Below are 19,921 nucleotides of genomic sequence, written 5' to 3'. Positions count from 1 at the left end.
TTTTTGATGCAACCAGTCATTGATCTACAAACGGGCATCTACTGTAGTTGCCGTGCACCCTGGCAAATCCACTGACATGGTGACAGGACAAAAACATCATGTGTACGACCCCCGTGGATCTGCAGGCATGCCTCTGCAGGTTAAATGACATCAGTGCCACAACTATAGTCATAGTACAAAAAAAAAAAAAAAAGCTATTTTAACTTAGTACCTCTTATAAATACCTACATATAAATATTGTAAATGTACTTGATGACTGAAAACATTTTAAAATGCTGTACATGAATGTCCTTTTTGAGAGCAACAGTTCGTGACAATCTCAGTGAGGAAAAAAAAAAAAACAAAGAAAAAAATAAAAAAAAACACTGGTGTTTGAGCTCAGTGTCAGCTACCTTCTAACATAGATACACAACACGCTTGGTCCCCACCACCCACATACTGCATGTGATTATCTACATCCATCTGAAATTATCAAGATCCAAGTAAACCAGATTAATATCGGCGGCTGAAAACAGTCAGGCCAGTTACAAAAGTGCTGTCTGCACTTGGTTTTGTGGTGGGGGGAGCACTTGAAAAATCAGGAGATTCAAAAAGTAGTTCTCTTTTTTATTTATTTATTTTTTTTCATTAAGGCCTCTTTAATTAAAAGAATAAAAAAAGTGTAGTCCTGACATCACAGTCCAGTCTCAGAACAATGGAGCTCCCACAGTCCTGTATTCTGAAACTTTCCATTTTGTGAGGTGAAATCTCTCGCTGTCCTCTGGAGGTTTGTTCATGGGGCAGTGCTTTTCCTCACTGTGGGTAGCACAAGGATGGGACTACAGATATGCTGGGAGGATATGCAGTCTTTACCTTGCCCCCCAATCTCTGACTGTCCCCCAGTGTCTTAAAGCAGCAGTGCCCGTCATATCCAACCCAGATACTCTGGAGTCGGGAGGTTACATGTCCCAGACAGCTCTCAGAACATCAATATGTACCATGGACACACATAACTTCCACTGATTGAGCCAAAAAACATGATAACATTGATAATAATGGCATACAAACAATCATTGACGATGACATTAATACAATAATAAAGGACGATACAAATAATAATAATAATAATAATAATAATAATTAAAAAAATGAAGTGTCAGCTTCTGGAAGCCCTTGGAAGCGACCACATACTTTATGCTGTTTAGCTTCTCAACCTGAACCTTGACAGTCCTCCAACCCCCCTCCCACACTTGACCCTTTAACCAATGAGCAAAGGGCTCATCCTGATCGAATAGTGCAAAAGTCCCACCCCTTTTTCCTGAAAACCCCTGCTGATGACAGCAAGGTCACCCCGTAGGGCATTTTGCCATCCTCTGTCCAAAGATCTGTGACCACTACTCTCTCCTCCACCACCTGTACCACACCTCCTCTTCTCTGCTCCCTTCCCAGCTCACTGCATGCGGTCGGGCTGGATGTGCTGCTGCGGGGCGTAGTGCAGGAAGGTGGGGGCCGGGCCGGCGGCGGAGGGGAGGGTGGGGTGGACGGTGGCTGGGGCTGTGGCGGCGGTGGCTGGGCCGGTGGTGCCTGTGGGGCTGGTGGCGTAGCTGTAACCCAGGAAGCCAGCAGGGGAGGCGGCGTATGGGTATTGCTCAAAGGCGGCCTGGGCGTACTGGGAGTAGGCTGCGCTGTAGTCCAGGTAGGGGCTGGTGCTGACAGAGCTGGAAACCTGAGTGGGCAGCACCAGGCTGGGCTGCACAAAGGCTTGTGGGTAGACGTACTGCTGGGCCAACCTGCACACAGACACAAAGACCAAACAAGGGGCGTCAGACGGAGGGGCTGCAGCAACAGAGCAGAGAAATCCCAAGGCCTGGCCTCTATTGTTTACATTGCTTCCTGAGGGCGAGTGTGTTGAGAATATAAACTCTCTGTAGGTGTTCTGAATTTACAGAGTTCTCACACAGATATCCACTGTTATTAAAAGACTAAATAGACGAGAGGCAGAGGAGGTTGGGAGGTGAGGGTGACTCAACCCTCTGTGTCAGTTAGTAAAACCTACAAAACCTGTTAGGTAGGGCCTCCTGAGGTAGACGGGAAGGGAGGAGTAGGGGGGGGGGTGAATGATAGAGTCAGCCGTTACTGGCAGGTTTTCAAGCTCAGGCATCAGCAGAGTGTTTTAACAGCTGCTGCTGCTCCTCACTCGCTGAACACACACACACACACACACACACACACACACACACACACATATAGAGACAAAAAAGGGAAGTGTGCAAAGGCAGTACAGAAGTAGCAGTCTCCTAGTTCTCACTTAGTGTGTAAATCTCACACAGACTATCACAGGTGATGATGCTAGCTGGGGGAGGTAACGGTGGCGGGGGAGCTCATCAGGGCTGGATGCCAGGCCCTACCGGGCCCCACGGGGTGGCTCTCAGATGTAGATGATTAGAGCTGTGGGGCCTGGGGACTACACTGCCTCTCCTTCTCTCTCTGTCTTTGCTTTGCCACTCCATCCATGGAGGAAAGGGGAGGAAAGGAAAGGGAAGGGGAGGGGAGGGGAGGGGAGGGGGGGGTGGTGGTGGCTTTAGAGGTCTATTTTTACTCTGGACTTGAAGTATCTCTCATGAGTTTGTTCTCTGGAGGGAGGGTGGTGGCAGAGGGTAGTGGCAGAGAAGAGAAGACCCCGCCTTGTCCATATACAGGGTGATGTAACGATGATTTTACAGTTTGGGGGAAAACATCCACTGACACACACCCCAACACAAAGACAAGATAGTCACAACACATGTCACTTTGACTTACGCTCTTCAGCTGCATCTCAGTACTGATAAAAATCTTCCTTTCATGTACTATCATACTGCATTTCATTTTCAGTCTTTTTTTCCCCCCACAGATTCAGTCCAGGAGAAGAACAGGATCAGTAATGAGAGGCTGCCATAAAGTCAACACAGCAAAAGATGGAAGCATGCATGGATAGGGATGTCATCACGCTCTCAAACACACACACACACACAAACACACACAGCCTCTCCAATCCCCAGCCCCCCCTCTTCCACCCACCCACACACCAGTTACCACTGCAAACCCCAAAACCATGCCATAATAGGGAAAGAGTCACACCGCAATCAGCATAACCTCTTCAGTTCATATCACACACACACACACAAAAAGGGAAAAAGATAAAAAGGCACTTCAATCCATCACAGCACACCGCACTGCACTCTCAAGCCATCACTGGCACCTTGGAGAGAGGCTGGCTGAGCGAGGGGGGAGCGGGCGGGCAGGCAGACATTTTCTGTCAAACCCCCTCCTCGGGACTAGTCCTGTACTGTGGGCATCTTCTGATCCTCTGCTGGTGCACTGGTCAGCTGGCAGCAGACAGCAACCGTGGCGGAGGGTTGGATAGGAGGATGGCAGTGATTATTGTCAGCAATAACAAAAAAAAAAAAAAAAAAAAAAAAGGTCCTATTGTGTCATTACGTCAATACAGGGAGTATAGGTGAGAACAGAAGTGCAATCTCTCCATTAAAAATGAAACTGTTGCATAAGCGAGATTCCCTGAAGTTCAGGAAAAATAAAATTAAATATTCACACCTATAATAAGACATTAAAACATACACAAATAGACAGAAGAGGAACCTGCATAAATGGCCTGTTTTTCCCAGCATGAGGAGAACATTTGGAACAAACAGTAGAGCAGAAACAAGTTACAGCAACTCACCCAGACATCTGGCGAGTATGGGTGAAAAAAAGCCATAGTATCAGTGCCCTGAACACATAAAACCACACTACAGTGGCAATGTAGCCAGTAAGCATAAGCAAATGAAGGCAACCCCCACTCATGAGCGCAATCTACCCTTTGCCCTCGCAGTGCTATTGAGCTACTTACAAAGAGGCATTCACTGTCACACACAGCTTTCAAAGATGACTATACATTAACGCTGTGGGGCATATGTACTTTCACTCGCATCATGTATAATGAGCCTGCCTTCTCTGTGGCCTTGGCAGTGTTTTGCCATAGGCAGTTTGCCGTAATCTGGGCTTAAAATCAAGTGACCATGTATAGGTAGAGTGGAATGGAGAATAATGTAAATAATGCAAGCCTAAAGGGAGGTAAAAAGAGACAAAGCGCTCCTCTGGTGTGTGCAGAGAGATGGAGATGTTAGCTGTAATTTTCTATCTAAAAAGAGAAAAGAGTGATGGGGGACCAAGCCAAATCAGGGACAGTAGAGAACTCCCGGGGCCACAGACATGCCAGATGCCAACTGGATTGTGGGATGGTGGCAGGGGAATGTGGACGATGGCCAGAAGATCAGAGGTCAGCTGGTTTTGTGCTGACGGCCAGTCTGTGTGCCACTCTGCGGATGGCAGGCAGAGACACGAGAGAGACACACTCACCAGAAAAACATTGGATGCTATAATAATCATTACAAACACAGGCCCGGAGTAGCCATGATTAATGAAGGCCACATTATGAGTTAATGTGAAAAGCCTGGGCGATATCACACCGAGCTGCTAAATATTTCTAAACGATAACACAAATGACCTTCAGCACATGACTCACTGCGACACACAGTGTGAAAACAGATGGGGTGGGGGAATCAAACAACACCTTACAACACTTGTATGAGGACTTGATATTCCTTCCCCTCTTTGTTCAGAGGGATTGTGAATATTCTTTGAAAGCAAGAGGGGGGGAAAAAAAAGGTGTTTTGTTTGACACCTGTAGAGGTGTGTTTCCTAGGGAACACACTGCCTCATTAAGCATTAGTCCCAGAATACACCCCAATATACCCTCCCCCTCAATCTTCTCTTTAAACCCCCTCCCTTACACCCTCCCAGTCTCACAGAGGTGTCAGTTTTCAGCGTCTCCATATGATACGCTGGTAGTGGCAGCAAATTTAAGTAAAACTCGGTGAAAGAGGAAGAAAAAAGGGATGAAGAGGACATGGGAAATGACCGGGCTGTGGATGGAGAGTGGAGGAGGTGATGCATGAGAAGAGATGAATCTGCAAGCACACTGACAACTCCTCCCCTCCCCATCAAAACAATGTTCCTGGCCTCAGTGACCCCCTCTGGCCCTCACAGTCCAAAGCATCTGCTGACCACAGCTATATACACACACACACACACACAAACACACATAACAGTGGTAAGTCTAAACCAGCCACACCACCGCTACATGCAATACTCCAGTCCTGCTTAAAATCCTACTTCAGACCATGTCCTCACACCATATGTTGTTAAGGGGTTTGGGGTATGAGGGGGGAGAGGAGGGGCTGAAAGAAAAGCCACTTGTGTGCTGTGCATCTAGGGAGGCCTGCGTCTGTCACCCGCCATACAGAGGCAGGCAGACAGGTGCTCCGTGTGCCTCTCTATGTCTCTGGGGTGGTGGTCATGGGAGATTAGTGCCTGGTGCATATTAGAGGATTTTCAAATCTTGACTGATTTTAAAAACGTGGGAGACCACAGACATAACAATAGATTTAACCGATTTTTAATATTTGAATGGTAAGAACGCACACACTAGATGATTCAGTCAAGATGCAGGACCACACACTTTCAGAGCGGTGATTCCAGGGACTTGGAATCTCACAGAAACTCGCATAATCCAATGTGACTTCAGAAAAAAAACAAACATGGAGGCGACTGCCATGATCAACTGGTGTGTGCATTGTTTTGCACCAAAAAAACAAAAAAAAGAGAAATAAACAGTGGATGAAGTCATGGCTGAGAAGATGGAATTGTTATACATTTTGCAGCGCGAGCTGGAGTTGGAAATAAAGTTTTATTGTACGCAACATCCGGTTGGTGACGCTTCTCGGTCATCTCTCTCTCATTGGCTATTGCGGGTTTCTGCTCAATATTCCATCGATGTTCCTTTCACACTACAGGATGTCAAGTCCTGAATATGAAACATGTTTGATATTTAGGTTTCGAAATCAGGGAGACTCCGATTCCAGTCGGTAACATTAAGATTATGTCTGAAAACCCCTCACACTACAGGATCATTTGGACAGATAATCTGTTCAGACCGGCCTCGAATCGGGAACACCCCTGCAATTGTTGGGAGGAGCGAATCGGACCCAAACTCTGTCCAATTACCCTCTAGTGTGGGGCCAACATAAGGGGGTGTAAAAGGCTGTAATACGAGCCAGCACCTGTCAGACCTCAAAGCACCGCTGTGCTCCACGTTTCAATCTCTCGGGGGTTTTGGTGCCATATACGATTGCTATGGTAGCAGGACATGGGAGGGACTTTCCAGTGTCCTTCTAAGGTCTTGGCACATGATGGGATCCTAAATTTATCATTCACACCCTATGAGATCTTACTAAAGAGGAAATGGATGATAGAAAGTCATTGCCAGTTCAAGTGTGTCTTTTTGGGTTCAGTGAACTCTAAAACCACTAAATCTTCTCTGTGGACTATCTGCTGCTAGAGCTGCAACTAATAATCACTTTCATTACTGATGAATCTGTTTGTTAATTTTTCAATTAATCAATAGTTTAGTCTATAAATTGTCATAAACTATGAAGAATGCCCATTGTAATAGAGCTAAAGGTTACGTGCTGAAGTTGTTGCAATGATATAAAACAGAAAAGCAGAAAATTCTCAAATTTAAGAAGCAGGAACAAGCAAATGTTTGACTTGAATGAATGAATGATGCTTGAATAATGACTGAATTAACCAGAAGTGTTGTTGATTGGTTTTCTGCAATCAAATAATGAACTATTCATTTCAGCCCTCATCATAGTTTAAGACAGAAATTTTGTTGTTTGTATGCTTTTATGAGTTTGTATATCTATAAGCACCAAATCTGTTCACAAAACCACTCCATAAGGACAACTTGGCTTTTCTTGAAATCTCCCAAACAGACTGGAGGTCTTGAGTGTAAAATATGAATGGCTTTGAGCTGTAGCTTGAGGGATGATATCTGAGAGCTGCAGGGGGTGAGGAGAGTCATTACAGCAGTGAAATGCTCATTAGCTGCTCAGTAGACCATGGCTCCTAGACGCTATCCAGGCTGTTTCTACAACACAGCCACTTCTAGGAAACCTTCTCGGTGACAGAGCCCACTCAGGGCAGGTACACCAGTCAAGAGGCTCCTGACAGAAGTTAACAAGTGAGTCAAACATTCACCTCTGGAATGCTCCTCTATTATCACAGATATGTGAACAATCTCCCTGGCTAGCAAATCTCAAATATGCTAATAGACAACTTTCTGGAGTTGCACACAGACACAAACTGACATGTACTTTCCAGAGGCCCTGTTTGTCAAAGAAATAGTAGCCCAGTGGCGTTCGCACAGAGCATAATACAAGAGAACACAACAAGCGCCCACTCCCGCTCACTTACCCATACTGCCTCTGGATGAGTGCTGGGTGAATGGGCTGCACTCCGATGGATATGCCTGGAAGATAGGAGGCCGGCTGTCAGACACACACATTTGCATTTACAGAGGAGGACCAGAGAACAATACACAGAGGGCATGAAGAGACAGAGAAAGAGCCTGTTTCAAACTTACCACCAACAAAATGGGACAACATTTTCAAATGTGCAGTAAGCAACAGCAGAAACGTGAATGTATTTGGGGAAACTCAAAGTTATTTGTTATGTAAGTAGGAAATCTGCTGCATATGGACAGTATGGATTGTTGTATTGAACGCAGAGACCGTTTGACTGTTAAACTGTCTGAAATGTTGCGTGATGGGTATGTATATCTTATGTTCTAATCAGCACTGGTTGATCAATACAGGAGCATAGTAATTTCTGTGGTTTTATGGAGGAATAAACCGAGCCTTGAAATACTTCACCTGTCTGTATGCTACGTGGCTTGGCACCCAGGTAGGCCAGGTTGACATTGGCCTTCCTGCCATCTATGATGGGGTTGGGATCCTTGCAGGCTCTCTCAGCTGCTCCTCGGTCTGTCATTGTTACCTGGTGAAAGAATCACACACACACACACACACAAAAAAAATCATTATCTCTCATGTTACAAACCAACCATTGCATGGTGGCCACGGCTGGTGACACATCAACTATCTAAGTCAAGGACAAAACTAGTTGAAACACATAAAACAGGCCTTGGTCTGTTGGTCTTATCATAAAAATGCCCCTACAGGCCGTTCACAGTTAAGATTCTGTTTCTCTGAAGGAGAAAGGAAAATACGAAACAAAGCACAATGATTAGGCTTTGAAAACTGCCCACAGCAGCAGCAGCCAGCCACTTGACTGCCACTCAGCCATGGGCAGACCTGCTGAAATATGGATCTGGGAAGAGTAACAAGGAGCTTATCTAATTAGGGACAAAATATTAAGGAGATTGGTATTAGTCCCCCCCTCCTCTGTCCCTCCTGGCATTAGACTAGCCCTTCTGTTTTGATTGCTACTTTCTGCCAACTCAGAGGGTTCAGTCACCTCGCTGTGTGGACCGAGTGGCAAATGTAGGCCACAGGCTTGCATTGTTTAAGAGGACGTTTTTAAAAAAAAAAAAAAAAAAAAGCAGTATGCCTCTTCATAGTGGAAGGATCTGGAACAAAGCCCACTCCAGGGTTTGTGTTGTGAACACACAGGAAGGACTGAGGCTGTGTTTACACTGTGAAGAGCCTTGCTGTGGGGGGTTCAACTAATCCACCTCTGAAGTGTGTTTAGAAAAAAGGTGGGCTCAGCTTTTGGGGCGCCTCCCGCCCCTCCTGCCAGCAACCTTCCCGACTGGAACGCTCAGAAACAGAATTAGCAGGTTGCCTCATGCCACACACACAAAAAAAAAAAGTTTGCAGAGTATAAAGCGCTGATCACTTCACTGCGGGCGTGTGTGTGGCAGCACCCACATCACCCTGAGCCTGTTCGACCTGAAACACCAGCCTCAAACCTCACCGTTTGATAGCAACTAGCCAGAGTTAGAGGGCCGAGGTATAAACACTATGCAATTGTCTTTCAATTCTGCCTTTAGAAGTAAACATGCACACATAACAGTTTTCCATTCCTTCTTTGGCCTGACAGTACATTAGTGCTGATGTGTCTTTCCGAGGTTTTCGTAAATATTTGCATTTCTTGCACTGCTTCTGTTCTTTGTGTCAAAGGAAGAATGGCTGTCTTTATCTGCTTGGAACGGGATAAGACACCTATTAGTGAAGACTCAATCAGACATCAAGAGGTTCCTGGGATGTTTTTCATTAGTCTGACCATAAGCAACTGTGGTCAAGGATTCATTTATGATTAATGCACTAGTAAATGGAGCTTTTTCCGCCACACACCATCTGAGAAACTCAGAAGGCAGGCAACAGAATAAGTCGTTTATGTTTTACGAAGTTCAAAGAACTTTCTACGGCTTGGACTGTCCACATGCTCTAAAAGATAAGATCAAAGGGAATTTTATCATAAATTTGTAGAATAGGAGAGAGCCAATTTGTTGATATTGGAATTTCTTCTCTTGGCAGCCCAGATTTAGTGTAAATCAAGTGATACGGCCGGCTGCTCAGGTCCTTGTCAATGAAGGGTAGGGTGTGCAAGGTCAACCTCCCCACTTCTCCAAAATAACCATATAAAGCAAGCAAGAAGTGCAGACTGTCTCTCTCTCTCTCTCTCTCTCTCTCTCCCTCACACACACACACATAAGCCATAAGCCAGGCTGTTGAGGGGTGAGTGAGGGGGGACTTCATTGGGGGTTTAGGTGGGGGGACATCAGACATATGTTGAAATATAATCTCCTTAGTTACCCATCAACTTGTGTGATCCCTCATCCTCATTAAGCTAAAATAACAGCCAGTCAGGCAAAAAAACTGAGATGCTGTGGGCTTAAGCTTCACTGGAGGATTGACTTTGACATGGATCTGAATGATTACACACAGCAGATGTTACCAGTATTTATATTTACTCATATACATAAAGAGGGAAAAAGAGGGACATGAGCACATAAAAAAGGTGATTGTCATGCAGACACAAAAGCACTTCAAGCATGTTTTAATGACAAATGCTTGGAAAATATCTGCATCGCGGGAATAAAGCAAATAAGGAACTTAATAATGGTGTGATACTGTTCAGAGTTGTGAATGAGAGCAGCGCGGATGTGACGGTGCATGACTTTTATCTGGTGCTACTTACAAAGCCGTATCCTCTGGATTTACCGGTCTGTCTGTCCGTTATCACCACAGCCTCGTCAATGTCTCCAAAGGCCTCGAAGTATTTTCTCAGTGAGGCATCGTTCGTGTGGTAGGGCAGCCCGCCGACAAAGATCTTGGTAAAAGTGGTGTCTTTCTGAAGCGATGTGGGATGCATGACGTCCAGAGCTCCGTTCATGAACTGATGCAGAAGCATTGGTCAGCCGGACAGAAGACCAGAGGCACGCTGAAGCAATTCACTAAGCGCTTAATGATGTTCCTGCATCGGTGAAACAAACTCTCTATCACGCTACACGATGTTGCTGTAGTTTGTCCTCTCGTGTTACGACCGTCGCTCAAACTTGTAGCAACCTGATGACATCTATGATTCACGGTGCGTCAACTCCTCCGGTGGTTGCTGCTTTGCCCCTGTGAGAAAATGTGCCGGGACGTTTTATATGCCGTAGACGTAACCCCGCCCCCACATAACTCTTGACCAATCGGTGAAGACTCTGAGTGCCAACTTCGGGTATCGGCCCCTCCTATTGGTCCGCCCACCACTGCGCTCTGCTGCACCTGCTTTTGTCTTTTACAACACAAAGAGAAACATACTGTACGGCAGAAAGCGCGGCTGTCACGGTCTGTCGCGAGATTTGCAAGGAAGTAGTAACTTTAATTTTAACCCACGTTTCAAGTGATTATTTTAACCCAAACCACGATGTTTTCCTAATTGTAACCGAGTGTTTTTTATGCAAAAACCTAACCAGCCCTTAACCACAGCGCTGTCACAACATAAAACAGAGAGACAAGGATGTTTTGAAGCGGCTCGCAAGAGTTTTGCAAATCTAGAGTCATCTTGACACGAACCCCCACCACATGGTGCATTGTGCTGCTGTAATGAGGAAGTAACCGGTTTAAAACACCTTTCCAACTTTTGAAAAGTAGCAGTTTAAGTTGTTATTTTGTAACCATGACATGGCACAAACAGCCTGAGGAGAAAGCAAAGATACACAGTGTGCTTTTATTTAAGCCTTAAAGATCCCTCCAGACATGTTTTAAGATGTATGTAAAATACTCTACTTTGAAAAATAATTAGTGTCTGATATGGTTTTTCCACAAAAAAGTTCGAGTATCTTGTTAAAATCCTTAAAATTATATCTAATCCTTCTCCCACATTAAAAATGAAAGAATCTATAAATATGCAAAAATTTCTCATTTCAGAACTTTAACTGCTGGACACAAGATGTTTCCTACTTCACTGTAAAGTCCATTCTCAGTGTATGAGTACTCCAAACTATTTATGATGTGGCAAATCCTGCTTTTAGTCTCACCCTTTAAAATCAGATTTTCAATGAGCGCAGAGAGATTTTCCACTTTCAGCAGATGAATGTGAAACTGCTTTCTAGTGTCAAACACTGCACATACTTCATTCTGCACAATGAAACTCAAACATCCAACTGTAGGAACAAGAGGAAAAACATTTTTGAATGGAGGGGAACTTTAAATTTTTACCTAAACAAAAGAACAATGGTAACATCACCGGCCTGATGAATGAGACTGTAACCTTCATTTTAACCAGTTTGTATCACTTCATATACCTATATGGATTCAGGATTATACTTTACAGTCCAGTCAGTCGATTAGTGATTTTACAGTAATCTTCTAGTAGTATTTTCTGAATCTTCCTATAATCAACATATTGTATTATATTCTGTAGCATTGTGTTAGGTTACAACACACCGTAAGGGTTGCTGTGGTTATTCCTGGTTTTTGGAAAGGTAACGTCAAAGTCATAAGGCAAGTTCACATGACTGTGTCCCTTTGTGAGTGACTGTAGACTGACTAAAGTACAATATGACAAATTTCATTGGGCTTGCCGACCCAGGCTACCTTCAATTACCCTATCATAAAAGCAAATGATTGGCACATTTTGCAAGAATAAGGGCAAATGTGAAATGTGTGGGGAGTGCTTGTTTTCCAGTTATGGTTTCTACATGTTTGACTACTCACAAACACTGATAACCTCTGTGCAGCAAAGGGCAGATCCAATTGGGTTGAAAGTAACAGGTCACTTTGACAGTTAAAGTTTTGAAAAAACTTGACTGAAACAGAAGAAACATTACTCTCACATGTGGTGTTGACCTGGAGCACTTTCTGCTCAATTAGTTTAAAGAAACTGGGTTCAGTTTGTTTGTTTTTCCACAGTGCTTCAGCTGTACTGCTTAAATGATTGAAGAATGGAAACTTATAACATTTCAGGAGCAGTGGGGTGAGGGGAAACAAACACATTTGGACTTAACAGCGGCACCAGTGGCACCCCGTGGAAGTTGAGAGGAGTCGGTCAACTGTGGCAGCAGTATCTTCCCGCCCTCGGTGCCTTGGAGCTCCACTGCTAAGTACCAAGTGTCATGCTAACAGTGAGGTGATACTCTAATGACCTCAATAAAATGGCTTTTAATTCACACCTTCTGCTCTATGAACTGGTTCACTTTTCACACATGGCCTTTGTAGCTGCCCGTGCTGCCTCATTCATATCCTCTTGATAAATCCCCCCTATTTCCAGCTGTGTATCCCTGTCAAAAGGACTTAACCTGGATGAAGAATCCCACTGTCCTGCTTTGATCTTGTTTGTTCTGCTTAGCTCCCGGTCCTCTCTACAGGCACAGTAACTGCTGGAGTTAACACACTGAAAGACGAAATGCTCCACCTGCTGGTTAACTTGGATTGAAACAAGCAGACAGAAGTGGTCGTTGTGATACAGATGTTGCTCAAAGTTTATCTTTTTGATTTCGTGATCATTTCCATGTCAGGGACCCACATGATGAAGAGTTTTACAGCTGAAATATGAGATAGTGGTCACGTTTATGGTTTAGCATGCACAATACAGTTCTGAGAATCCCCAAACAATACAATACAGTCAACGCAACAGGTTTTTTTTTTTTTTTAAACCTACTTACTCCCTCAAGTGGGAATAAACGTTCAAATCTATGAGTATGCACTTAATTATTTATTTTACAAATTTCATGAATGGGACCATGGAGTAACAGCAAATCAAAAGAGAATGAAGAGTCTTTGGAAAGCTGTAAAAAATAAGGAGCTGGATACACTTAAAAAAAAAAATCCAAACATCAATATGAATGACAAATAAAGCCCTCCCCTTCTATGATGACCTCTAAGACCAATTGTCACACAGCTGTCATCAACGCCAGGTTGGGTGGGCCCGTCTGATTGGTCCATGCACAGAATGCAGCACCGTGGCATTGGTCCAGGTGTTTGCCGAAAGGAAGGAGTCTGTCTTGAGCGTATACACACACTAAAGCAGCAGGTCTTCCGCATTTCCCCACAAGAGATGCGACTTGGCACGACGAATCTAAAGACAGGAGGGAGCAGTCAGTCACAAAGAACATCTTTCTGAGGTTTTGTTTTTGTTTATTTCAGAAACTGTGTCCCTTTTTGCACAGACTAAACAGTACAATATCACTCTACAGCAGACAAAAATCAATTCATTGTAAACTATTACTAGTCTATGTTCAATAATTTCAGAATCCTGTCTCTGATATCTCCATAATTTAATAAATAACATTCGTTAGACATCTCTGAGTACACTGTTGAGCCTCACTACTTTTACAAGGTCAATGCTGCAAAAAGCCAGCAAGCTTCATCCCGAATAATCCTGATTGTACAGGTGCAGAGGCAGCTTGTATACACTATTACAGCAGAAACCACACAAGCCTATAAAGTGACTCCACTCAGTTCTGTACAGCACCATTCCCACTAACAATGGCTACATGTAGAAGTACAGCGCAGTACTGAGATCTGAACCATGTCAGTTGTCACTTCCCACATCCATGCATGTCAGGGACGCTCTGAAAGGCCCTGATGCGAGTCACAAGGGCATTGAGGAAGGGAGGCAGCCCCATCCGGCGACCGTGGTCTCCAGGTTTACAGACAGTGGCTGCCCTTCTCTCACCATTTCTTGTTCCGAGGCTTCAGCTCCTCTGCAGCATTCCTCAGGAAGATGTAGTTCTTTTTCTGGGGGTTGTAGTACTCATGGCCCTGAGGGATTCAGAGTGCCAGTTAATGACTACATTGGAGCACAATCATCAATAAAGGCCACAGAGGAAAGGGAAGCGTTGTAAAGTGGAGTAGTAAAATACAAACATCTGGTCACAACTTTTGTGAAGGCTTTACATCTCCTACCTTTGACCAGTCATAACTGGAAGCATATGCGAAGATGTTGCCATTGTGGTTGAAGCAGCAAGCCGTAATGGGCTGGTCAAGCTGCTCCGAGGTCTTCAACTTGGTTCGGGCGTCTTTGTCCCAGAAGCTAAAGCGTCCGTCTGAGCCAACAGTAGCCAGAGTGCCATGGACAGGATGGAAGGAGATGGCGTTTACCTGATGTGAGGAAAGAGAAATGAGTAGGTGAGACATGTGGAAACATTATGACTTAGCTGGTCAGTTTATCAAAGTTACTATATTGTGATGATTAAGTTTCAGAAATGATACATAAGGGTTATTCAAGGTCACAACACCACCATGTCAATCAAATTGTTTTTAAAAAAGGGTGAATATTATAAATCCAAAAGAAAAACACTCTGTTTCTGTTGTTGTGTCACATGTCGATGGTGCAACTGAACAACACACCTGTTAAATGATTGGCTGTCATGTCAATCGCTCTATTATCAAGGGATATGATAGGCTGTTTATGAGCCAGGGAGGGAGCACGTTTGGGGATTGTTCTTGCAATCAAACTTTGCGTATTCATTATGTGCTTTCATGCAGTTTGTATTTAATGCATTTAAGTGAAACTATCGAATATTCTATCGAACAATTTTGTTATTGCTATTGATGAAGTGTCTATCGCTGGTACACATCACTATCGTTTTACTGCACAGGCTTTCACAGTAGAATGTTTACCATGTTCACCATCTTACTTTGGTGTGTTAGCATACTAACATTTGTTAATTACTACAAAACCCTATTCACATTAATATTGATGTCAGATATTAAGCACTGTCCTGGATATCGATATCTGCTCATGGAAAAGTTTCCTATAACTGAAAGTATAATTACTGAAAGCAGTCTCTCTAATCATTGAAGTACATTGTTAAAGAAAAAAAACTTTTTATTGTAATGACAGTAATGATCGTTATCTGACCATCATTATGCACAGACATGAATTTCAGTCTTGTTATTTTGTTTTGGGACACAAAAGTTGCAGATATTTCTAACCGGCTTGTAAGTGTCCACCAGGTCTGTGAGCCTCACATCTCACGTCCGTTTCTTTCCCTGCTCCGCTATCTTTACGCGCCAAGTCTATTTTTGCCAGACTAGCTTACATGGGACAGAAAGAAAAGATCTTGCAACAACACAAATGTATACATGCTACCCCATACACCTGTAGGTGGGGGCGCTGCACCCCTACTGTCCTTGGGGTCATTTATAGGTTGTGTGGAGTACTACTGCATGAGTGAAAAAAGTTGTATAAAGCCTTTTGTGGCTTTATACAGTCTGATGAATTGCTTCAAGTAATGTCACTTTCACAATGTCAACATTGTCTCAGAACAACTTACAGCATAGATGTCCTGTGGAGTGGTTGTGTTGGTTCCATTGGACCTGTGGCACTTGAACGTAAAGTTGTCTTTGGCTCTGATAGAGATCAGGGAAACACATTCATGTCAGGTGTTTTACAGCAAGAGTGAAGCTTTTAATTATGTAAACACAGTAACAACAACAGCAACAATAATAATAACAACAATAATAGTAGTTACTGATAAGCACAACGTCAAAAACTCATTCACTTGTAAGAAATGGATTGTTTTTGGCACTCACGGGTTTGGAGGGTTGATATAGTGGATGGCCACTCGTCCCTCAATGCTTCCCAGTGCAAAGCCTGTTGGCTTGTTCTGCTTGTCCTTGAATATGGCAACACAGCGGTGCTACAGGATGAGGGCGGAAAAGTACATTGGATCAAAAGACAGTTATACATGAATAATAATAAAATAATATACTTACTACTATACAACTTGTATCAAAGAAAATGAATATGGCTGTAGATAAAAAACACCAGGTTAAGTGGCACGATGTATACAGAGAAATATTAGAAGTGGGAAAAGAAGACAAAGAGAAAATAGTTAATGGAGAAGGAAAATTCAATGTAATCACCTGATGTTTAAGAGGAGAGTCTATTCTGCGAAACTCAGAGGGCTGGTTCTCCAGTTGGTACACTATCAGGCCTCTCTCAGCTGTGGCAACCACTGCCATGGGGTAAACCTATATAACAGAGTCACAAATGTGTCAAAATACAAAAATACAAAACCACTCAATCCATCACCCAATCAGCAAGAATTAAAATACATCATAATCCTCAAAAGCCACTTACAACATCTGCACAGTAACATCTCTCTGGCATCTGCAGAGACATCATGGGATTGGGAGAGCGGGTGTCCCAGAACTGGAGTGAAAACCAGAAAGGATGTCATGTTTCTCAGTGCTACATTAAACACCACAAAGTTCAACATACCACTCCTTCATTACATTAATGGACTGCTGAATGCTGTTTTGGAACCAAGTATAATTTCCTATATTGACTTTAATCAACACAATAAATCTATGTTGTAGTCTGTTTGGGAAATGAAAAGCTCAATTTACAGTTACACTGTTCCAGCCCAAAACTTAAGTCTTGTAGCTAAACACCTTTCTCACATGCTCATGAGATCCTAAATATCAAAACTTAAAGGTCTGAGTTAAGAGTATACTGGCAAAGCTTGTTATGGAAAAGCTGCAATGATTAACTGTTTCAAGGGTTTTCCACTGCACTTTTTACAATCTCCACATATGGAAAAAGCTCTTTTACATCTCACTTATTTTCTAAATGTACTGTATGTATTTTCAAGCTCTAACAGATGTGGTGAAGTGGCTGTTGTACCTTCAGTGTTTTGTCCCAGCTGCCAGTCATGATACAGCTGTAGTTAGGAGCTTTAATCCAGTGGATCGCTTTGATTGGGCCGTCATGCTATGAAGAGAAATGATGTGCTGTGAGATGATTCTGCTTCACTATAATGACCACATAGATGATCTAAAGGTTCTCATCCAACCTGTGCAATCTGCATTGCTTGATTGCTGTTAAGATCCCACATCTTGGCTGTCTTGTCACAGGAAGCAGTGAACACTTTACTCCCATCCTGGTTAAAGAGAACAGCACATCATAAATTATTCTATGGCCTTGCAGACAGTGTCTACAGCAGGGCTAAAATGACTCTGTATGATGAGACTTACATCACTCCAGCATGCATCCAGCACTGGACCTGTGTGCATCTGTTGGGCTTTGGGGACAGTCTGTCCGTTGTCCTGCACCTCCCAGCATCGGACCTGAGCTCAGATAATACAGAGTTAAAGTGAATTAACTTGTTCACATAATACAAACAGTATCTAGTACCAAACATTATCTAGCTTTTACCTTTTTATCTCATTGTTGGCCGCTGTAACATTTTAATTTCCCTTTGGGATTAATAAAGTATCTATCTATCTATCTATCTATCTATCTATCTATCTATCTATCTATCCTCCTGACTCTCAACTGTAATCTTGTAACCTTGGGTTCACTAAATCAACCTAATTAAAACAATAACAAATAACCCTCACATCGTTAGCCCAGGATCCTCCGATGAGGAAGTTCCCTGGCATGGTGGGAGGACTGAAAGCCAGACAGCTAATGCTGTCATCAGGTGGTGAAGTCACTTCAACATCCTGTCCGACAAATCGGGAACATAAACAAAGGACATCATTAAGCAGTGAGGGGAACAGGTGAAGGCTTTTCAGTGAGCCAAGCTAACAATTTAAGAAATGATTTTGTCACATCTCCGGATAGTTCACCTTCATGGGATTATGGCTGTCTGTCGTTGTGCTTCCAAAGACACCAGTCCCTCCTGTTCCAAACCCGGAGTTTGTGCCAAATAAACTCATGGTGCATTCCCGTTATTCCTAATCTGTGTTGGACAGACAGAAAAGAGAGAGGCAACATATCAGTCAAATAACAGCAGGATACTTTCATGTAGCTGTCGTCATCTGAAAAGTGCAGCATTACTATCAAAAAAGCCAAAACGTGTCAACAGGTAAACAGACACAGCAGCTGATGCTAAAAACTGACTAAAAAGGCCGATTACTTTTACTACCAGGCTTTGTCACAGCAGACAGTTATTAATAAACGCACAATAATACTATGACATTATTGAGGTTACATATTAGCTGAAGACATGTCGACTCACACTGACGGAAACCAGCTTCACAGCTAATGTTAGGGCTAACTACTGTTATTGGCTTCTTAATGCTAGCAAGCTTGTAAACAACTGTGTATGTATGTAGTTTAAACCTGTGTCAAACGGGTGTGGGTGGATGTAACAGCATTATTATTGTAGCCCCTGTGTGGGTCACAAATTAAACGCTAGCTAAAATTAGCATCCGCTGTGTTCGCTTAGCTGTTAGATTGTAAAGTATTCTGGGCAGCAATATTTTTGAAACGCCCCATTTAAACATTGCGTAATCTGAAAACCTGTCTCGAAACTACATTATTATACATACCTCTCAACTATGGCTACGAGCTGGATACGCTAAAATACCAAGAAATAATCCTGCGCAGCGAAAATGTGGCGCTTATTTCGCCGTGTGTCGCAGTTTGGTGACGTTTGGCACAAGTAAAGGGATGTAATACCAGGATTTACCGCCGGGAGGCAGTGTGTGACAAAAAGAAACTGGAGATAAAGTAGCGGTGGGAGGTTTATCCCAGGAGAAGGAGAAGGGCCAGGTAAACAAAACAAACAGTGCTCCTGCTCATCACTTATGGAGGGAAAGTGAAAACAGAATAAAAGTCAGGCTGAGCAACAATTTGGCCAAATTTATAAGGAATTGTTGTGCTGCAGAGACAGTTTGTAGTTTCACAGTAGCTCTACATATAGTTTTATTTTTATGTCTGTGTCATACCAAACATTTGGTTCATACCACTTGGGATTACAAGACACCACTATTGTACATAACATACCTTTTCCAGTATTGCACATACAAAGCATGTGGAAAAGGGAAAAGGAAAGAAACACTAACAAAATAAAAACAAAACAAAAATCCAAAGTGAGCTGTTCACAAAAAACTGTTACATATCTACAGATGATCTTGCTAAAGAGTTTTTTTCCTCTTCTCCCAGGCTTTCTCCAGCAAACTGGCTAATTTAAATGTTTGATATGTGAACAGCCAACTCAGTCTTTGTACATCATCCATATTTACAAAATCAATATCTATTTTTATCTTATTAAACAAAGCATTGTGCAGTTCACAATAAAATGGACAGTAGAAAACAAAATGTAACTCATTTTCTATATCATCACATTGGACAAATCTGCTTTTCTTCTTCTGGATTTACATGCCGTCTAGTTTCAACAGTCAGAGATAAAATACCAAAAATCAGCTGGGCACATAGAGATCTTTGCTTTTTAGACAAATTATATACAACATAATTCTCCAACAACATATAAATTATATTGTCCATATATTGACCATAAATTATATTATATACATTGTACCAGTCAAAAGTTTGGATACACCTTCCCATTCAATTGAATGAGAAAGTGTACAAACTTTTGATTGATACACTCACCAGCCACTTCATTAGATACACCAGTGCAATCTAATGCAACCCAGTACAACAGATCTGCCATAAGTTCAACATTTATGAAGTTTATACATTTTCAATTTTTGTTGTCATTGTCAGAAAGGTGATAATTCTACTTCATGTTTATTATTGAGGTGGTAGTGGGTGGTGGTGGTGTACTAGAGTGTATTATATTGAATGATGT

The 19,921-nt window shown here is 42.9% G+C and overlaps 2 protein-coding genes across 3 annotated transcripts; both read right to left on the bottom strand.

The window, feature by feature from the left end:
• Positions 1-593: 593 nt before the first annotated feature.
• On the bottom strand, positions 594-10,525 carry LOC121894643 (RNA-binding protein 38-like). The gene is made up of 4 exons (XM_042407363.1): positions 10,081-10,525; positions 7,791-7,914; positions 7,333-7,387; positions 594-1,769 (listed from the first exon to the last, which is right to left on the bottom strand). Exons 1-4 carry the CDS (start codon positions 10,291-10,293, stop codon positions 1,430-1,432), a joined length of 732 nt encoding a protein of 243 aa, XP_042263297.1. The 5' UTR covers positions 10,294-10,525; the 3' UTR covers positions 594-1,429.
• Positions 10,526-12,919: 2,394 nt separating this feature from the next.
• rae1 (ribonucleic acid export 1) lies at positions 12,920-18,772 on the bottom strand. 2 transcript variants are annotated; one of them, XM_042407085.1, is made up of 13 exons: positions 18,657-18,771; positions 17,952-18,064; positions 17,721-17,825; positions 17,355-17,447; positions 17,174-17,260; positions 17,005-17,091; positions 16,459-16,530; positions 16,242-16,349; positions 15,909-16,015; positions 15,650-15,725; positions 14,277-14,471; positions 14,047-14,132; positions 12,920-13,446 (listed from the first exon to the last, which is right to left on the bottom strand). In XM_042407085.1, coding segments are annotated over exons 2-13 (1,107 nt in total). In that variant the 5' UTR covers positions 18,042-18,064; positions 18,657-18,771; the 3' UTR covers positions 12,920-13,445. The 2 variants fall into 2 exon arrangements, with proteins under 2 accessions (XP_042263019.1, XP_042263018.1); XM_042407084.1 differs by lacking the exon at positions 12,920-13,446 and having other exon boundaries at positions 14,043-14,132; positions 18,657-18,772.
• Between the last annotated feature and the right edge of the window lie 1,149 nt (positions 18,773-19,921).

The sequence above is a fragment of the Thunnus maccoyii genome, chromosome 3, assembly GCF_910596095.1.
Source record: "Thunnus maccoyii chromosome 3, fThuMac1.1, whole genome shotgun sequence".
NCBI lineage: Eukaryota > Metazoa > Chordata > Actinopteri > Scombriformes > Scombridae > Thunnus > Thunnus maccoyii.
The sequence above is the reverse complement of the archived record's forward strand: the minus strand, read 5'-3'. Positions and strand labels throughout refer to the sequence as shown.

Bases quoted from the DNA above. Each gene is read 5' to 3' on its own strand.
- rae1 (XM_042407084.1), bottom strand. From the start codon at position 18,041: ATGAGTTTATTTGGCACAAACTCCGGGTTTGGAACAGGAGGGACTGGT. The intron at 17,826-17,951 runs GTGAACTATCCG...TTTGTCGGACAG, and splicing joins ACAGCCATAATCCCATGAAG to GATGTTGAAGTGACTTCACC. The intron at 17,092-17,173 runs GTTGGATGAGAA...TTCTCTTCATAG, and splicing joins AAGCAATGCAGATTGCACAG to CATGACGGCCCAATCAAAGC.
- LOC121894643 (XM_042407363.1), bottom strand. From the start codon at position 10,293: ATGCTTCTGCATCAGTTCATGAACGGAGCTCTGGACGTCATGCATCCC. The intron at 7,388-7,790 runs GTGAAGTATTTC...CCTATCTTCCAG, and splicing joins GCCACGTAGCATACAGACAG to GCATATCCATCGGAGTGCAG. The intron at 1,770-7,332 runs GTAAGTGAGCGG...GTCTGTGTGCAG, and splicing joins CTCATCCAGAGGCAGTATGG to GTTGGCCCAGCAGTACGTCT.